We start from the raw sequence: 12654 nt of genomic DNA on the forward strand, positions 1-12654 counted from the left end.
TTTCATCACTCAATCCGTTTTCTTTCTCGATTAAAAAAAAAAGACGATTAATGTTTGCTGTCGGAACATATACCCAGAAAACGTCAGTCGTTACCAAGCTTACATAATTGGATACATGCATGGTCCAGTTTACGCATCCACTATCCGGTCTAGCTTGTATACCCTGAAACCAAGTACATTGGACATGATGATAATGTATTAGCACAAAATACAGATATATGAGAATGGTGTGCAACTGCGGCGGCCGGCCGCTCCGCCCGCACGTCTAGTTATCGACAATCATCAGCTCGTCGATGCCCCAGTCCTCGTAGCTGCCGTCGGGCAGGTACCTCCGGATGATGATGGGGATCTTGCGCTGTTTGAGCTCCTTCATGGCGATCTGCAGCGGGTCCGTCTCTCCCTCCAGCTCCACCATGACGGGCGCGCACATGGCGATCTGGAGGGCTCGCGTGCCCAGCACCCGCGCTCGTTCGTACTTGGTCATGAAGGGCGTGGTCTGGCGGTCCGCCCCCGAGGCAGCCACGCCACCCTCGCCCGACGGCAGGATGGCCACGTTCTCTCCGTCACCCTCGGCCAGCTCATCCAGATCGTCGCCGGCGTCGTCGGCATCCTCGAAGTCGTCGCCGGCGTTGTCGCCATCGAAGTCTCCCTCGTCAGCCATGGCCAGCCGTGATCAGAGGTCACCTGCGTGACAGAGCACGGGGACGAGGTCACCTGCGTGACAGAGCACGGGGCCGGACGAGGTCACCAGACTGTGTGCGATGAGCGATGTAGTCGAGCAAAAACAAATGATTGGTGTAATCGGCGGTCACACTGCAAAGCACTTGTTTCGGAGAGAAGATAATTTTTTTTCCATATTCCTTGACCTGTCCAAATATGGTCAAAGGACGGAAATGACCTCAACCTACACTACACAGGTCAATGTAGGTAGATAGAGATACAGTACAGCTATACGTACCAATTCACTGTCTGGATCCTGTTTCAATACCAGATGACACCCAATGTAAATCAACGCAACATGTTCACAGTACCTACGGGCTACAGCCTACACTACTCACTGTCAGTAGCGGCAGGGAGTAGTGTAGTGTGGGAGTAGTCTAAGGCACTTCCGACTTTTGGTCCCATTCTTTCCATGCAACGCCCATAGGGCTAATGTTAGAATGCAAAAATCAAAGGGGGCACGGTGCCCCCGTGCCCTCCCCGTTCCGCCGCCTATACTCATTGCTGTTTTTTTTTTGTGAAATGTCACATCCCACAGACACAGAAGCAACACTCATGTGCACTCTTTTAATCCTGTCTCATTGAATGGAAATATTTCAGCAAAAAATTCCACATGATAATAAATAAAGGTCTCTTACATATGTGCTGTTTTAGAGTCATATTTTTCCCAGGTTTATGTTTGTAGGTAAAAAACTTTATCGGAATTCACTGGGATTGTATTGCAACAACACTTTTTGGCTATTTTATCATATTTAAAGGTGGGATGGTTTCTTACAGAAATTCAGCAATTCAGCATCAGTTGCAGATCTAGTCTCTCAGGTTCTAAGGCTTCACTCACCACCTGGAGTTGAAATCTCTACCATCAAAGCTATAATATATACCATAGATGTATATACCAAACATTTATAGTAGTTACAGCATTAGCGTCGCCACGGGGGGCAAGTGGGGCAGCTTGCCCCCCCCCCCAACCTCGGACCGGGCACCCCCTGAGATCGATACAGATCCGATGAGATTTTGGAGGCGGGAAAAAATGGGGGTACCTTTCTGAGAATGCCTGTGAGGTCAGACTCGGTTGGAGCGTGCAGTTCAAACCAGAGTCTGACTCGCAGTCGCCAAAATCTTCAAGACTCCGAGTCCAGACTCGGAAATGTCGATGCTGTGATTCATTCCATGTTCCTAGTTCGTTCTTTATTATATTTTACAGCTGATTTTCATAAGTTTTGGAGTGCTGACACAATTTTCGTTCAGAGCGTGAAACGAAATCTTCGAGGCCTTTCTCAACTCTCGTCAAATGTCTGCGACAGGCTCAAGTACCGTACAAGTGTCGCAGGGCTCATGAGCTTGCTTTAAACAAAGGCTCCTAAGGAGCTCCACTGAGCCCTAAAGAAGCTTTCAGAGGGCCCAAACCGGCCTCTGAAAGTCCCACTGGTGTCCATGTTTTCTGAGGGCCCATACAGGGATCTTTGAGCCTTCGAACATTTCTGAGAACCTTAACTGGCCTCTGATAGTTCAGCCAAACTTTTGAGGCGACATACTTTGCTAACCCCAAGCCGGCATCTGAGAGGTCACAGCTCACGTGTCCCTCTGAGGTCAACAACACATGTTTATTATATCCCTACGTAGGGTCCTTAAGGATTCGACACAGACCCTGAGGGTTCACACTGTTATCTGAGGGCTCCAGGCTCACCCTGGGTCTAGTCTCTTAGCGCCCGCCGCCCACACTGGCTTCTGAGGGTCCCACCTTGGGCTCGGAAAGCCCTAAAGCACCACGTAGGTACACGTAAATATTTGAGGTCACCCACGCCGATCTCCGGGATCCTAAGCATGCTTCTGAGAGTCAGCACTGACCCTGATTGGCCTGAAATGGCCTGGAAGTCCCAAACCTATCTCTAAGGGATCCCTTGCCGCTATGCCGTGCGTAACTTTTGGTTCCGTTTAACAGTTTTTGTTCGCGTTTGCAGCGCTTCCCTTCACACGAAAAACGAGAAACTGTTGCTCACACTCGAGTGAACAAAACACTTCCTCTCACACTGGAGCAAAGATGAATTACTTCCGATTCACACTTCCGACACTCACTCTCCGCCGAATGCCCAACTTAGCTACGATCGGCGGCTGGGATAAGTCCTATGCATTTCACGTAAAACCTCTGCATGCATGCGTGAATGGAGGTTTAAGCAGGGTGATCCGATTAAATGGAGCGTTTTTCACCTTTTTCTGGGTAATGATCATGAGCGTCGAGCGTCTGCACAGGGGCCCTCTGCAGTGCGTCGGCAATCGCAGCCACTATATAGTATCATTCTACCAGTCGTTGTCATGAAATTTCAAAATTTCGAATTTTTCTGTAAAAAATTACATGTCATAGCTAGAAGGAAACCTTTATCACCATCTGATTCCTCGCACCATTGCGCGTCGAATGATATGTAAAACGAGTGAGTAAAGACTGGGGACAGGCAAGTTTTAACACAAAAGTTGATTTTGCCCCCCCAACCGAAAATCTCTGGCGACGCCTATGAGTTACAGTATGATTAGTTACATAAAACAACTACCATCCAGACCTGTAATATACCTATATATATATACCTACACTGTGCATATACCTATCTTAACATGCCGGATGTGTATGTTCCAGTGGTTCCTCCAACTTCTTCTAAGTTCCTTTAACCTCCTCTCACTTCAAAAGATGGTTCCCATCACTCCCTCTGATTCCACATCTCACCAACACTACTCTCCTCCCTTATCCCAACCAAAAGCTGGAATTCTGGGCCATTTTTCATGGCATGATGCTAAAGCATACCTACTACACATATTGTATTGGGTTTCATTGGAAACATCAACAAACTCCGACTTGAAATGTTAAAGCTCCAAGATTGTTGTTTCCGTGAAAACCAAATACAGTGATACATGTACCACACTGTACCACACTGTACCTAGCGTGGTGCTGTGAAACAGGACCCCGGATGAGGCTCTGGTAGACAAATTTGGCACACATTATACAAACAAAAGTTGCTTAGGAGGTGAGAATTGATGAGCATACAAATGCTGGTACCTATGGATTGAGGATCAGGATCGGACAAGGCATTTTTTCATAACAATAAACAATTTCCAATTTATCAAAAAAAGTTATTGATATGATTTTTTTATCCCAAAATCAATGCTGGTGCAGTGTGCACCATCCAACATCTACTGCACCTACATTCCTGCGAACAGCTGATTTCCTCACAGAGATGTTCTCCATGGCTGTTCAAGAACAGCTCCCCCTCATTCCTCTTCTAAGCTTATCCAAACTCCTCCAAAGCCTATAGGTTAGCCAGGATAATAGTTAGGTACTAACCTAGATTAGACACTGGTATATGGGTGGCCATTCAGGAGAGGTGGCTGCAGGGCATGCAGCAGTGAGCGTTCCTGAATTACCAAAAAGATTAACAACACAAGTTTAAAATATATAGCTCACATAATCTAATAATCAACAACTTACAAGAATTTGAAATAATATCAAAAAGTGCCACTAGGTTGAGATCCCAAAATACGTGCCCTCTATTAACGTCCACCATTATATGTGGAGATGAAGTATGGTTGGTAAGTTGGTACCTAGGTACCAAGGTTGTGGGTTGGTGCTTGGTAGGTTGTAGGGGTAGTCATAAAGCAGGCATCACACTTCTTTTGGCAAGCAACCAAGGAGAGGTGTTATACCCAGAGATGCTTTCTTATCAAACTTTACCAAACCAAACCTAACCAAACCTAACCTAACCTTACCTACAACCTTAAACTTAGCCTACAGTCCCCCTTCTTGGTTGCAAAACATAAGTGTGACACCTCCTTTACTACTACTGGCTGTAGGTTTTAGGTTGGTAGGTTGAAGGTTAGCATGTTGCAGGTTTAAGATTTTATTTTGGTAGGTAAGGTTAGGTCAAGTTAGATCATTTATCTTCACCATAGGTAAGTAGATACTTTGTCTACACATTTGCCGAATTAGACATCTAGCAAGAGTTAACGATATGTCGTTATGAACAGACCTGATCGGTAACTTTGATTGAAAGATAGTCAAGATTCAAAACCTTATCACGTTAATGCAAATTTATAGGAGCTGATACATCAATATCATTCATCATTTATCAACAATTAGACAGATTAGACAACAGGGTAGAAACAAACAGTCGTAAATGCATGACTTTTATAGAATAAATGTACAAATGTAGGTACACATGCTACACAGCTTGCAGATACTCCAATAACGTATTTTATTTAAAAAAAAAAAACTTACAAAATGTCCTAGGTGTGTTCGCCGCCGCACGATATTGTATGTGGTCAAGGTATGAGGGTTGCAAATCGCACTCATGCGCTCAAAGTCTAAACGGTTTCATCAATTGGTTCTATGACGTCATTTATTTATTTATTTATTTATTCAAATAAATCGCCAACAGACTCATGGCCCATTAACAGGCGAAGTCATATCACAACATAAAATACACACACAAGGTAAACACTAAGCACTCATTCGCAATTAGATGACACTTAAAAATACAGAGATCCATGAAAGAGATCCATTAAATAATAGGATATAATATAAAAGTACACAGTAAAAATAAAATTAAATTAAAAAAAAAAAACAATAAGAATAGGAAAAGTACAAACAAACTTTAAAATCTCTAAGACACGGTTCTCAAAGGCATGTTCCTGCAGTGGACCACGACGAATGATTTAAAAGAGATAAAGGTATCCGACGTGAAATCCACCTGAGGATTCCTGGCGATAAAATCATTTGCCTGGGCCGCCAGCCTTGTAAAAGTTCCTGTCTTTACCGTCGAGACTCGAGCAAACGGCACATTAAACAACTGGACGTTCCGTGTTGGACGACTTGGTACATGTAGTGCGAACGAGGCTAATAAAAAAGACGAGTCGATGCGTCCAGAGTAAATGCTTTTCAGGAATAAAAGATCGAACTGAGTGCGCCGCGCCTCGAGTGACGAAACATGGAAGAAGTGTAAAAGATGACAGTATTCCAGGCAAATTGATCTGTCCGTGCCACCGGCCCGAGCTGCTAACCACATTAGGAATTTGTGCTGGACTCGTTCTAACCGTTTTAAATGAACTTTGGCTGCGCCAGACCACACAACACTACCGTATTCAAGAATAGATCGGACGTTTGCGTAATATGTAGCTATCAGAGCCCTCTGATCAAGTTTTTGTCTGGGCAAGCCGGTCTGGAAAGATCTGAATAGCTGTCCGAGGGCTCTGTTTGCTTTTGCTATTGAACTGGTAATATGAGCCGAAAACGTTAGTTTAGAGTCCAGCACAATTCCAAGATCGCGAACTTCTGCGACACGCTGAAGGGGGAAACTGTTGACAAGGTAGGTGTGTAAGATGGGTGCTCTTTTGAGAGTGACCGTGAACGAAAGGCACTTCTGAGCGTTGAGAGAGAGACACCAATCGGTGGACCATTTGCAAATGTTGATGAGGTCGGTTTGAAGGAGGCCGCAATCAGCAGGAGTTGAAATTTGCCGGTAGATTTTGACGTCGTCCGCATACATGACGCATTTGGACGACGACACAACCGTCGGCAAATCATTGATGAAGAGAGAAAAAAGCAAAGGGGCCAGAAGGGCCCCTTCCGGAACTCCGGATTTTACTTTAGCCCACTCAGAAGTTCTTCCATTCACGATCACTCTCTGCTCTCTCTCCGACAGGTACGAGACGAACCAATCCAAAATTTTGCCGCTAATACAGTAAGACTCGGATAGTTTGAACAGGAGTAATTTATGATTAACACTTTGGAAAGCCGCAGAGAAATCCGTGTATATTGTGTCCGTCTGGCACCCGTCGGAGATCGAGCCCCAGGCAGTGTGAAGGTAGGTGGTAAGGTTGGTGATACAGGATCGGCCAGGCAGGAAACCGTGTTGTGCTGGGGATAGCACTGGGGCAGCGTGTCGCAGAAGCTCGTCAACAACAATTTTTTCAATAACCTTGCCAAAAAGTGGAAGAAGAGACACAGATCGATAATTTCGGGGATCTTTTTTGTCACCCTTTTTAGTCATAGTCATAGTTTGGTTGATTTTAATTCGTCGAATGTATGTCGAAAGGTAAATGCGATGCCATCAAAATTAACAAAACATGGCCTCAACGGTTTTGAGGCCCAACTAAAACAATTTAATAGTTTTCAGAAGTCCATTTTTTCAAGCCCAAAGCAGTTTCCTTTTTCTCTTAGGCCTAAATAAAGCAAATCGTAACAATAAAGCATTTTTCTATGACGCAATTCATCTTTTTTTTTCTAGGAAATACTGGAAATAGAATATCTGACATATATGACGCTGTAGAGCCAATTTGTTTTATCGGTTTTATCTATGCTACCAAATTTTACCTGGCTTTACCTATTAGCTGAAGGGAGGTTTGTAGGTATAACTAAATGCGAATTGATAATTATGCATTCATCATTCATTCATGGGCATTGGTGATTGCCGATTGGGCAATCCACGATGATCAGATTATTGGGCAATGCCACGGGCACCGCCAGTCGTGTGCCTACCGCTCCTCAAAATTATGCTGTTACCGAGTCACCGACTTGTTTCCCGTTCCGACGAAACGTGAGCCCGGAGCCGTGAGGCCGTGCCCGTGACCCTTTTCTCTCTCTTCCTTTCCTCTCTGTGAAATATGCCTAACGCTAACCGAAGCTGGACAGTCACCCCGCACCCGTTCCCGGTTCCGTCGTTTCCATTCCATCCTCAAGATCTTCAAATCCTCCTCCACGCCGCAACCCCTCTTCCCGTCCGGCCTCCGGGCTGAGCAGGCAGCTTTTTCCCTTTTCCCATGCGTTCGGCTCACCCATTGGAGCGTGCACCGCAGCTGCGAAAGAAGCACACCCGTAGACGGGTGCAGAGTGTATGGGGGGGGGGGGGGCTGGACACGGTCTCAGCCCCGGTGACTAGGGTACCTGCCTGCTCAGACCAATGCCTCCCCCTAATTCCTATCATCCTCCCGGCACTGCAATGGTTTAAATGGACCGAAACGGCCTAACCAAACAAAGCATAACAAAAAGTTGGACTTTCCGGTGCAGGCCGGTAGGTAGGTACTCGGGCAAAAAGTTGGACAGTCCGATGCAGGCCGGTACTCGGGCAAAACCGTGAAATACGCACTTAAACAGCATGTATGCATTCAGTAGGTGTTTTATCCATTTCTGAAACCGAGGGCCGGCTGACAGAAACTACTCACAAAACTCACCGAGAATCGGCATCCAGGAAGCGGAGCATCAACCAGCTCACGTATTCAGCCTGGTTCCGGTGCTTTGCTTCGGTGGCCTTGGGTTTAGTTGGCTCTCTGCAGCAAGCCGCAAGTCGTATAAATGAGGGAGGCATCAGACTCCGATTTGTTGGGACGAGCGACCGTTGGGAAGGGACTGCCGGGAGACAGTGGCGGCAGATGGGCTGAGGTGAGGGGCCGGTGGATGGGGCGAAAGACGTGCCCCGGGGCCCGGGGCTCAGGACCGGCGGTCTGTACCGTCATAACAAGTCAGTGCTTTGCATGGGACAGGACTCTCGGATAATCCAAAAAGCATGATTCGCGTTTCTGCCGCCGAAATAAATACACATATGAAATTAATTCATTCCCTTGACCATTTCGTTCGCTCGGATAGGTACCCAAAGACTATGAGAAAAACTGGAGGGAACGCACTCGCAAATAAACAGACTAGTGCAAACCCGTATGAGAACTATAAGCGTACCTATAAGAACAAAGAACGTATAAGCACCTTCGATGTCCATAGCAGCTAGAACACCTCAGCATTTCTAAGCTTTGATCGTCCAAGATCTCGGAATTCTAGAATATTCTGCCTTCTATTAAAAGCTAGACATGACAGGAAGTATGTTTGCTTTGTTCTTGTGGAGACAGTCTGTCAGCTTGATTAAACCATCTGCGTCGCAGCTGTCGGCGGCAACGGACGGCTGCCTCTGCGGCCCGTTCAGGCCGCGGAGAGCGACCGGTCAGAGTCAGCGCACGTCATCTCTCTCATCCAAATCAGTCTCCCTACACTCTTTGGACGAGGAGACGGGATTCCGCCTAAAAGACTCCAAGGACCAAGACAATGAAATTCGAACACTGAAGGACGATCCCTAAATTCGAAGGTAGATACATATGTAACTGACACAATATACCTATATCATACGACGCTGATGGCAAATTACAAGGAGCCCTATCTACTGGTAATGAGTTGAAACTAAATTATAGGTATGTACATTTGACATGTTCGCTTCTAGCCTGGGTGTGCTCGTTTAGCATAAAAACGGACGGAACAGCCGGGACAGGACATATCGGGACAGCCGGTAACAAATCCTCTTTACCCTGCATTACGAGACAGAGTGAGTTAAATATACCGGGACAGGACATACCGGGACAGCCTGTAACAAATCCTCTTAACCCTGCATTACGAGACAGAGTGAGTTAAACATACCGGGACAGGACATACCGGGACAGCCGGTAACAAATCCTCTTTACCCTGCATTACGAGACAGAGTGAGTTAAACATACCGGGACAGGACATATCGGGACAGCCGGTAACAAATCCTCTTTACCCTGCATTACGAGACAGTGAGTTAAACATACCGGGACTGGACATACCGCGACAGCCGGTAACAAATCCTCTTTACCCTGCATTACGAGACAGAGTGTTAAACATACCGGGACAGGACATATCGGGACAGCCGGTAACAAATCCTCTTTACCCTGCATTACGAGGCAGAGTGAGTTAAACGCAAATGTTGTTTTTTCGAATCAAATAGCCTGATCAACTGTAATTAATCTTCATCCAAACGATGCGAAATGCCGAAATATCGGCTCAAGCTGCATTCAGTAACCCGTTCAAAAGCTTGTCCGTGGGTTTTTGCTTCCACAATGCATAGGTACCACAGCAAAAACACTATTTTCATATCAAATTACCTACCCATGCTGAAATGAAAAGAAAGTGTCTTGCGCTATAGGAAAATTCTCCAAGATCTCATTGGTACCAATATCCGCCTAAATTCACGTCCTATCGCCCTCACATTCAACTGCCGCTGCTTGTCACCGGTCGGTGGTCGTCACTCAAGAGCGAGAGTGGACACCGAATTTAAGTCCACCCCGTGGCCTTCTGCACATCATCATTGTGGACGGAGAAGCAGCTCGGTACGACAGTAGACAGTGGACGGGCACATTATAGGCCGTGCATCTTCTCTCCACTGTCCACCTCCAGCCGCATACATTCTAACAAGGTCGTAGGAAGACCCCGGTGAGATTTTACGAGTCGCCGTTCTGGCCACATGTGCTCCGACCCGTCCTCGCTCGGACGAGCCTCACCATGGTCCTAGGTGACCGTTTGACAGTTGAACCAACACCGGACGGGTGCTGCTATACTGGGCGGTGTTTCACGGCCGCTGCTAGCGCGCTGCAAGCGTGCATTCAAATTCTGTTTGCATGGAGACATCAACAAGCTCGGAGGCTCCAACATTGACTGACATGACCATAAACCTGGACAACATCTAGCGAAATGCGCTGGCAGCGTGGTAGTAGCGCGCTAGCAGCGACCGTAAAACACCGCCTTGGAGAAGGGATATGTCATACAGACCGCCTCAGGTGCAGGTTCACAGTCCGAATAGACTGGTGAGTCACGGGTAGGTACCTATGCGTGACTGTGAGGACTCTCTTCTTATTTATAAGTGCTTGGCAGTTTCACGATGCGCTTTATGAGATAAGAAGTTGGAAGTAAAACGTCGTTCTTCATGTTACTTTTTGATCGTTAAAAAATATTGCTGTCAAATTAATTTGTTAAACATTCGAAAATGTAGGTATAAACACAAAGTTCCCGTGAAGTCTTATTTCGAGCCGAGTACCTACAATATATACTGTGCAGTTATTCGGCATATTTAATTGTAAATGCTTTCTCGGCATGCCAATTAGTCTTGAATGTCATATTGCTGTCAAAACTCTCACGCTCACGAGCATGACTTTCTTGACTCAGCAGTTTCTCGACATTTACCTTAACCCGCGCCCCAGTGGCGGTCTCAGCCAACTTCGCCATAGTGTGGGGGGGGGGGGCATGTGTTACCACCCACCTCTAACTCAAAAACTACTTAAGGACTAGAAACACGCAGTAAAAAGCAGTCGATAGCTCTCATTGCGTACGTTTGAAAGTATTTCAGTGAGTTTTCATCTTAGAGCAATATTGGGGTCACCAGAGGTCATCAAAGGTTAAGATTTGCCAATTGTCATTACCTATATTTTCAGAAAACATGCCGTTATCCCAGGAACTATATGAAAGCTAGCAAAAAACGCATGGAAAAGCAATCGATAGCTTTTGAACTCTTCTTTTGATAAGGTCATCATCAAAATTGACCTCAGGTCAACGATTTAGCCTCTAGAGGGCAAAAACTTCAAAAATAGCTGTTTTTACGAAAAGTGTTTTTCGACAATAACTTTTGACTTAACCCGCGCCCTGCTGGGGGGGGGGGGTGTTTGAACACCCCCCCTTGTGGTTTTTCGCGAATATCTCAAAAACGGCGGCGCGGAGCGCCGCCGTTTTTGGTACACCTTATCATACATCAATTCTACACATGTTGTGAAAATTTCAGACCAAGGTCATTCAAGGTCAGGTCACCAGGTCACTTGAAGTGACCTCACCTCATAAAAAGTTTCAATGTCTGTCATAGCTACACCGAGTGGCTGATCGCTTTGAAACTTTCAGCGATTGCTAAGAGCGATAGCATGTACAAGATGTATATCTCAGAATTTTGATATCGATGACCTAAGGTCAGGTCAATTTTGCGACCTCCCCATTATAAGTCAATGGGAGAAAATTGAAACGCGCCTCTGTTGGACAAAAGACATTATAAACACTCCCAAACACCGAATTACAAGTGGTTTAGACACACTGAACATGAAAATGGTGTCCGTGACCCTTGTTTATGCCCTGAGGTCATCTTAGGTCACGTATGGTATCTAAGAGTTTTTCGCAAATAACTTTTGATAGAGGCATGCTAGAGCGATGAAAACGCCTTAGATGTGTTCAGCTCGACGATACGGATCGACTGATATGCAACATGACCCTTTCCGGTCAGGTCATGACCTTGACCTGAGGTCAAATTTTCAAGTTGACCTTTCAAGGTCAACTTATAGTTCATTCGATGCGTCTTGACGAGAGGAACACGATGCCGGTGAAAGTAACCTCGTACAAGGCTTGGGTCAAAAGTTATTGCAGAAAAACTGTTTCCGAAAAAAATCGGCTATTTTTGCAGTTTTTGCCCCCTGCAGGCAAAACCGTTGACGTTAGGTCAAATCTGAGAGAAGTACTCAGAAAGGACTCTAACAGGGCTATCGAATGCGCTTTTCCGCGGCGCTGTAGCTCTATTGGTTCTCGAGTTATGCGTTGGCTTCTTGGAAATTTTCGACATTCGACCTGGGAATCGGCGAAATTTTGCCTTCAATGACCTCTGGTGACCTGACCTTTGACCTGACTGTGCCGGCTGCTTAGATGTAGGCAGCCGGATAAGTGTCACGTGAATATGTCACGTTCTGTGTTATTTGTGTTGTGTGTGATAGTGAGGAAAAATACAGATTAGCATCACGCCACATGGTGTCAGAAGTGAAAGTATCTTATTTGTAAATATTTTGTATTTTTTCACATAGACCTGAAATGATTAACTTTCGATTGGAACAAAATATCTGATATACTTTCATGCAATCACTGCTATGGCCAACTTGCCTCTGCCAGGTCCGTTAAAACTGAGACAAAACCACGATAATTTAGACACAACATGGAAGCTATGGCATCGACAGTGGAAAAACTACTCCATTGCCACAGGCTTACAAGAGAAGCCAGATGAGGTACAGGTTGCCACATTCCTGACGTGCATCGGTCCGGAGGCTCTGCTGATATTGGATGGTCTGTGCACAAGTGAAGAAGAACAGGCATCCGTG

General features: G+C 45.8%; 1 protein-coding gene across 5 annotated transcripts; it reads right to left on the reverse strand.

The window, feature by feature from the left end:
• Positions 1–177: 177 nt before the first annotated feature.
• On the reverse strand, positions 178–5241 carry LOC122371487 (DNA-directed RNA polymerases I, II, and III subunit RPABC2-like). Of its 5 annotated transcripts, none has more exons than XM_043347844.1 (2): positions 4982–5241; positions 178–684 (listed from the first exon to the last, which is right to left on the reverse strand). In XM_043347844.1, the coding sequence occupies exon 2, from the start codon at positions 659–661 to the stop codon at positions 266–268; it is 396 nt and encodes a 131-aa protein (XP_043203779.1). In that variant the 5' UTR covers positions 662–684; positions 4982–5241; the 3' UTR covers positions 178–265. The 5 variants fall into 5 exon arrangements, with proteins under 5 accessions (XP_043203779.1, XP_043203783.1, XP_043203781.1 ...); XM_043347848.1 differs by lacking the exon at positions 4982–5241 and adding an exon at positions 4196–4286; XM_043347846.1 differs by lacking the exon at positions 4982–5241 and adding an exon at positions 3914–3932.
• Between the last annotated feature and the right edge of the window lie 7413 nt (positions 5242–12654).

Source organism: Amphibalanus amphitrite, unplaced genomic scaffold, assembly GCF_019059575.1.
Source record: "Amphibalanus amphitrite isolate SeventyFive unplaced genomic scaffold, NRLGWU_Aamphi_draft 001249F_arrow, whole genome shotgun sequence".
In the NCBI taxonomy this organism is placed as follows: domain Eukaryota; kingdom Metazoa; phylum Arthropoda; class Thecostraca; order Balanomorpha; family Balanidae; genus Amphibalanus; species Amphibalanus amphitrite.

Excerpts from the sequence above, each read along its gene's own strand:
- LOC122371487 (XM_043347844.1), bottom strand. The coding sequence starts at position 661 with ATGGCTGACGAGGGAGACTTCGATGGCGACAACGCCGGCGACGACTTC.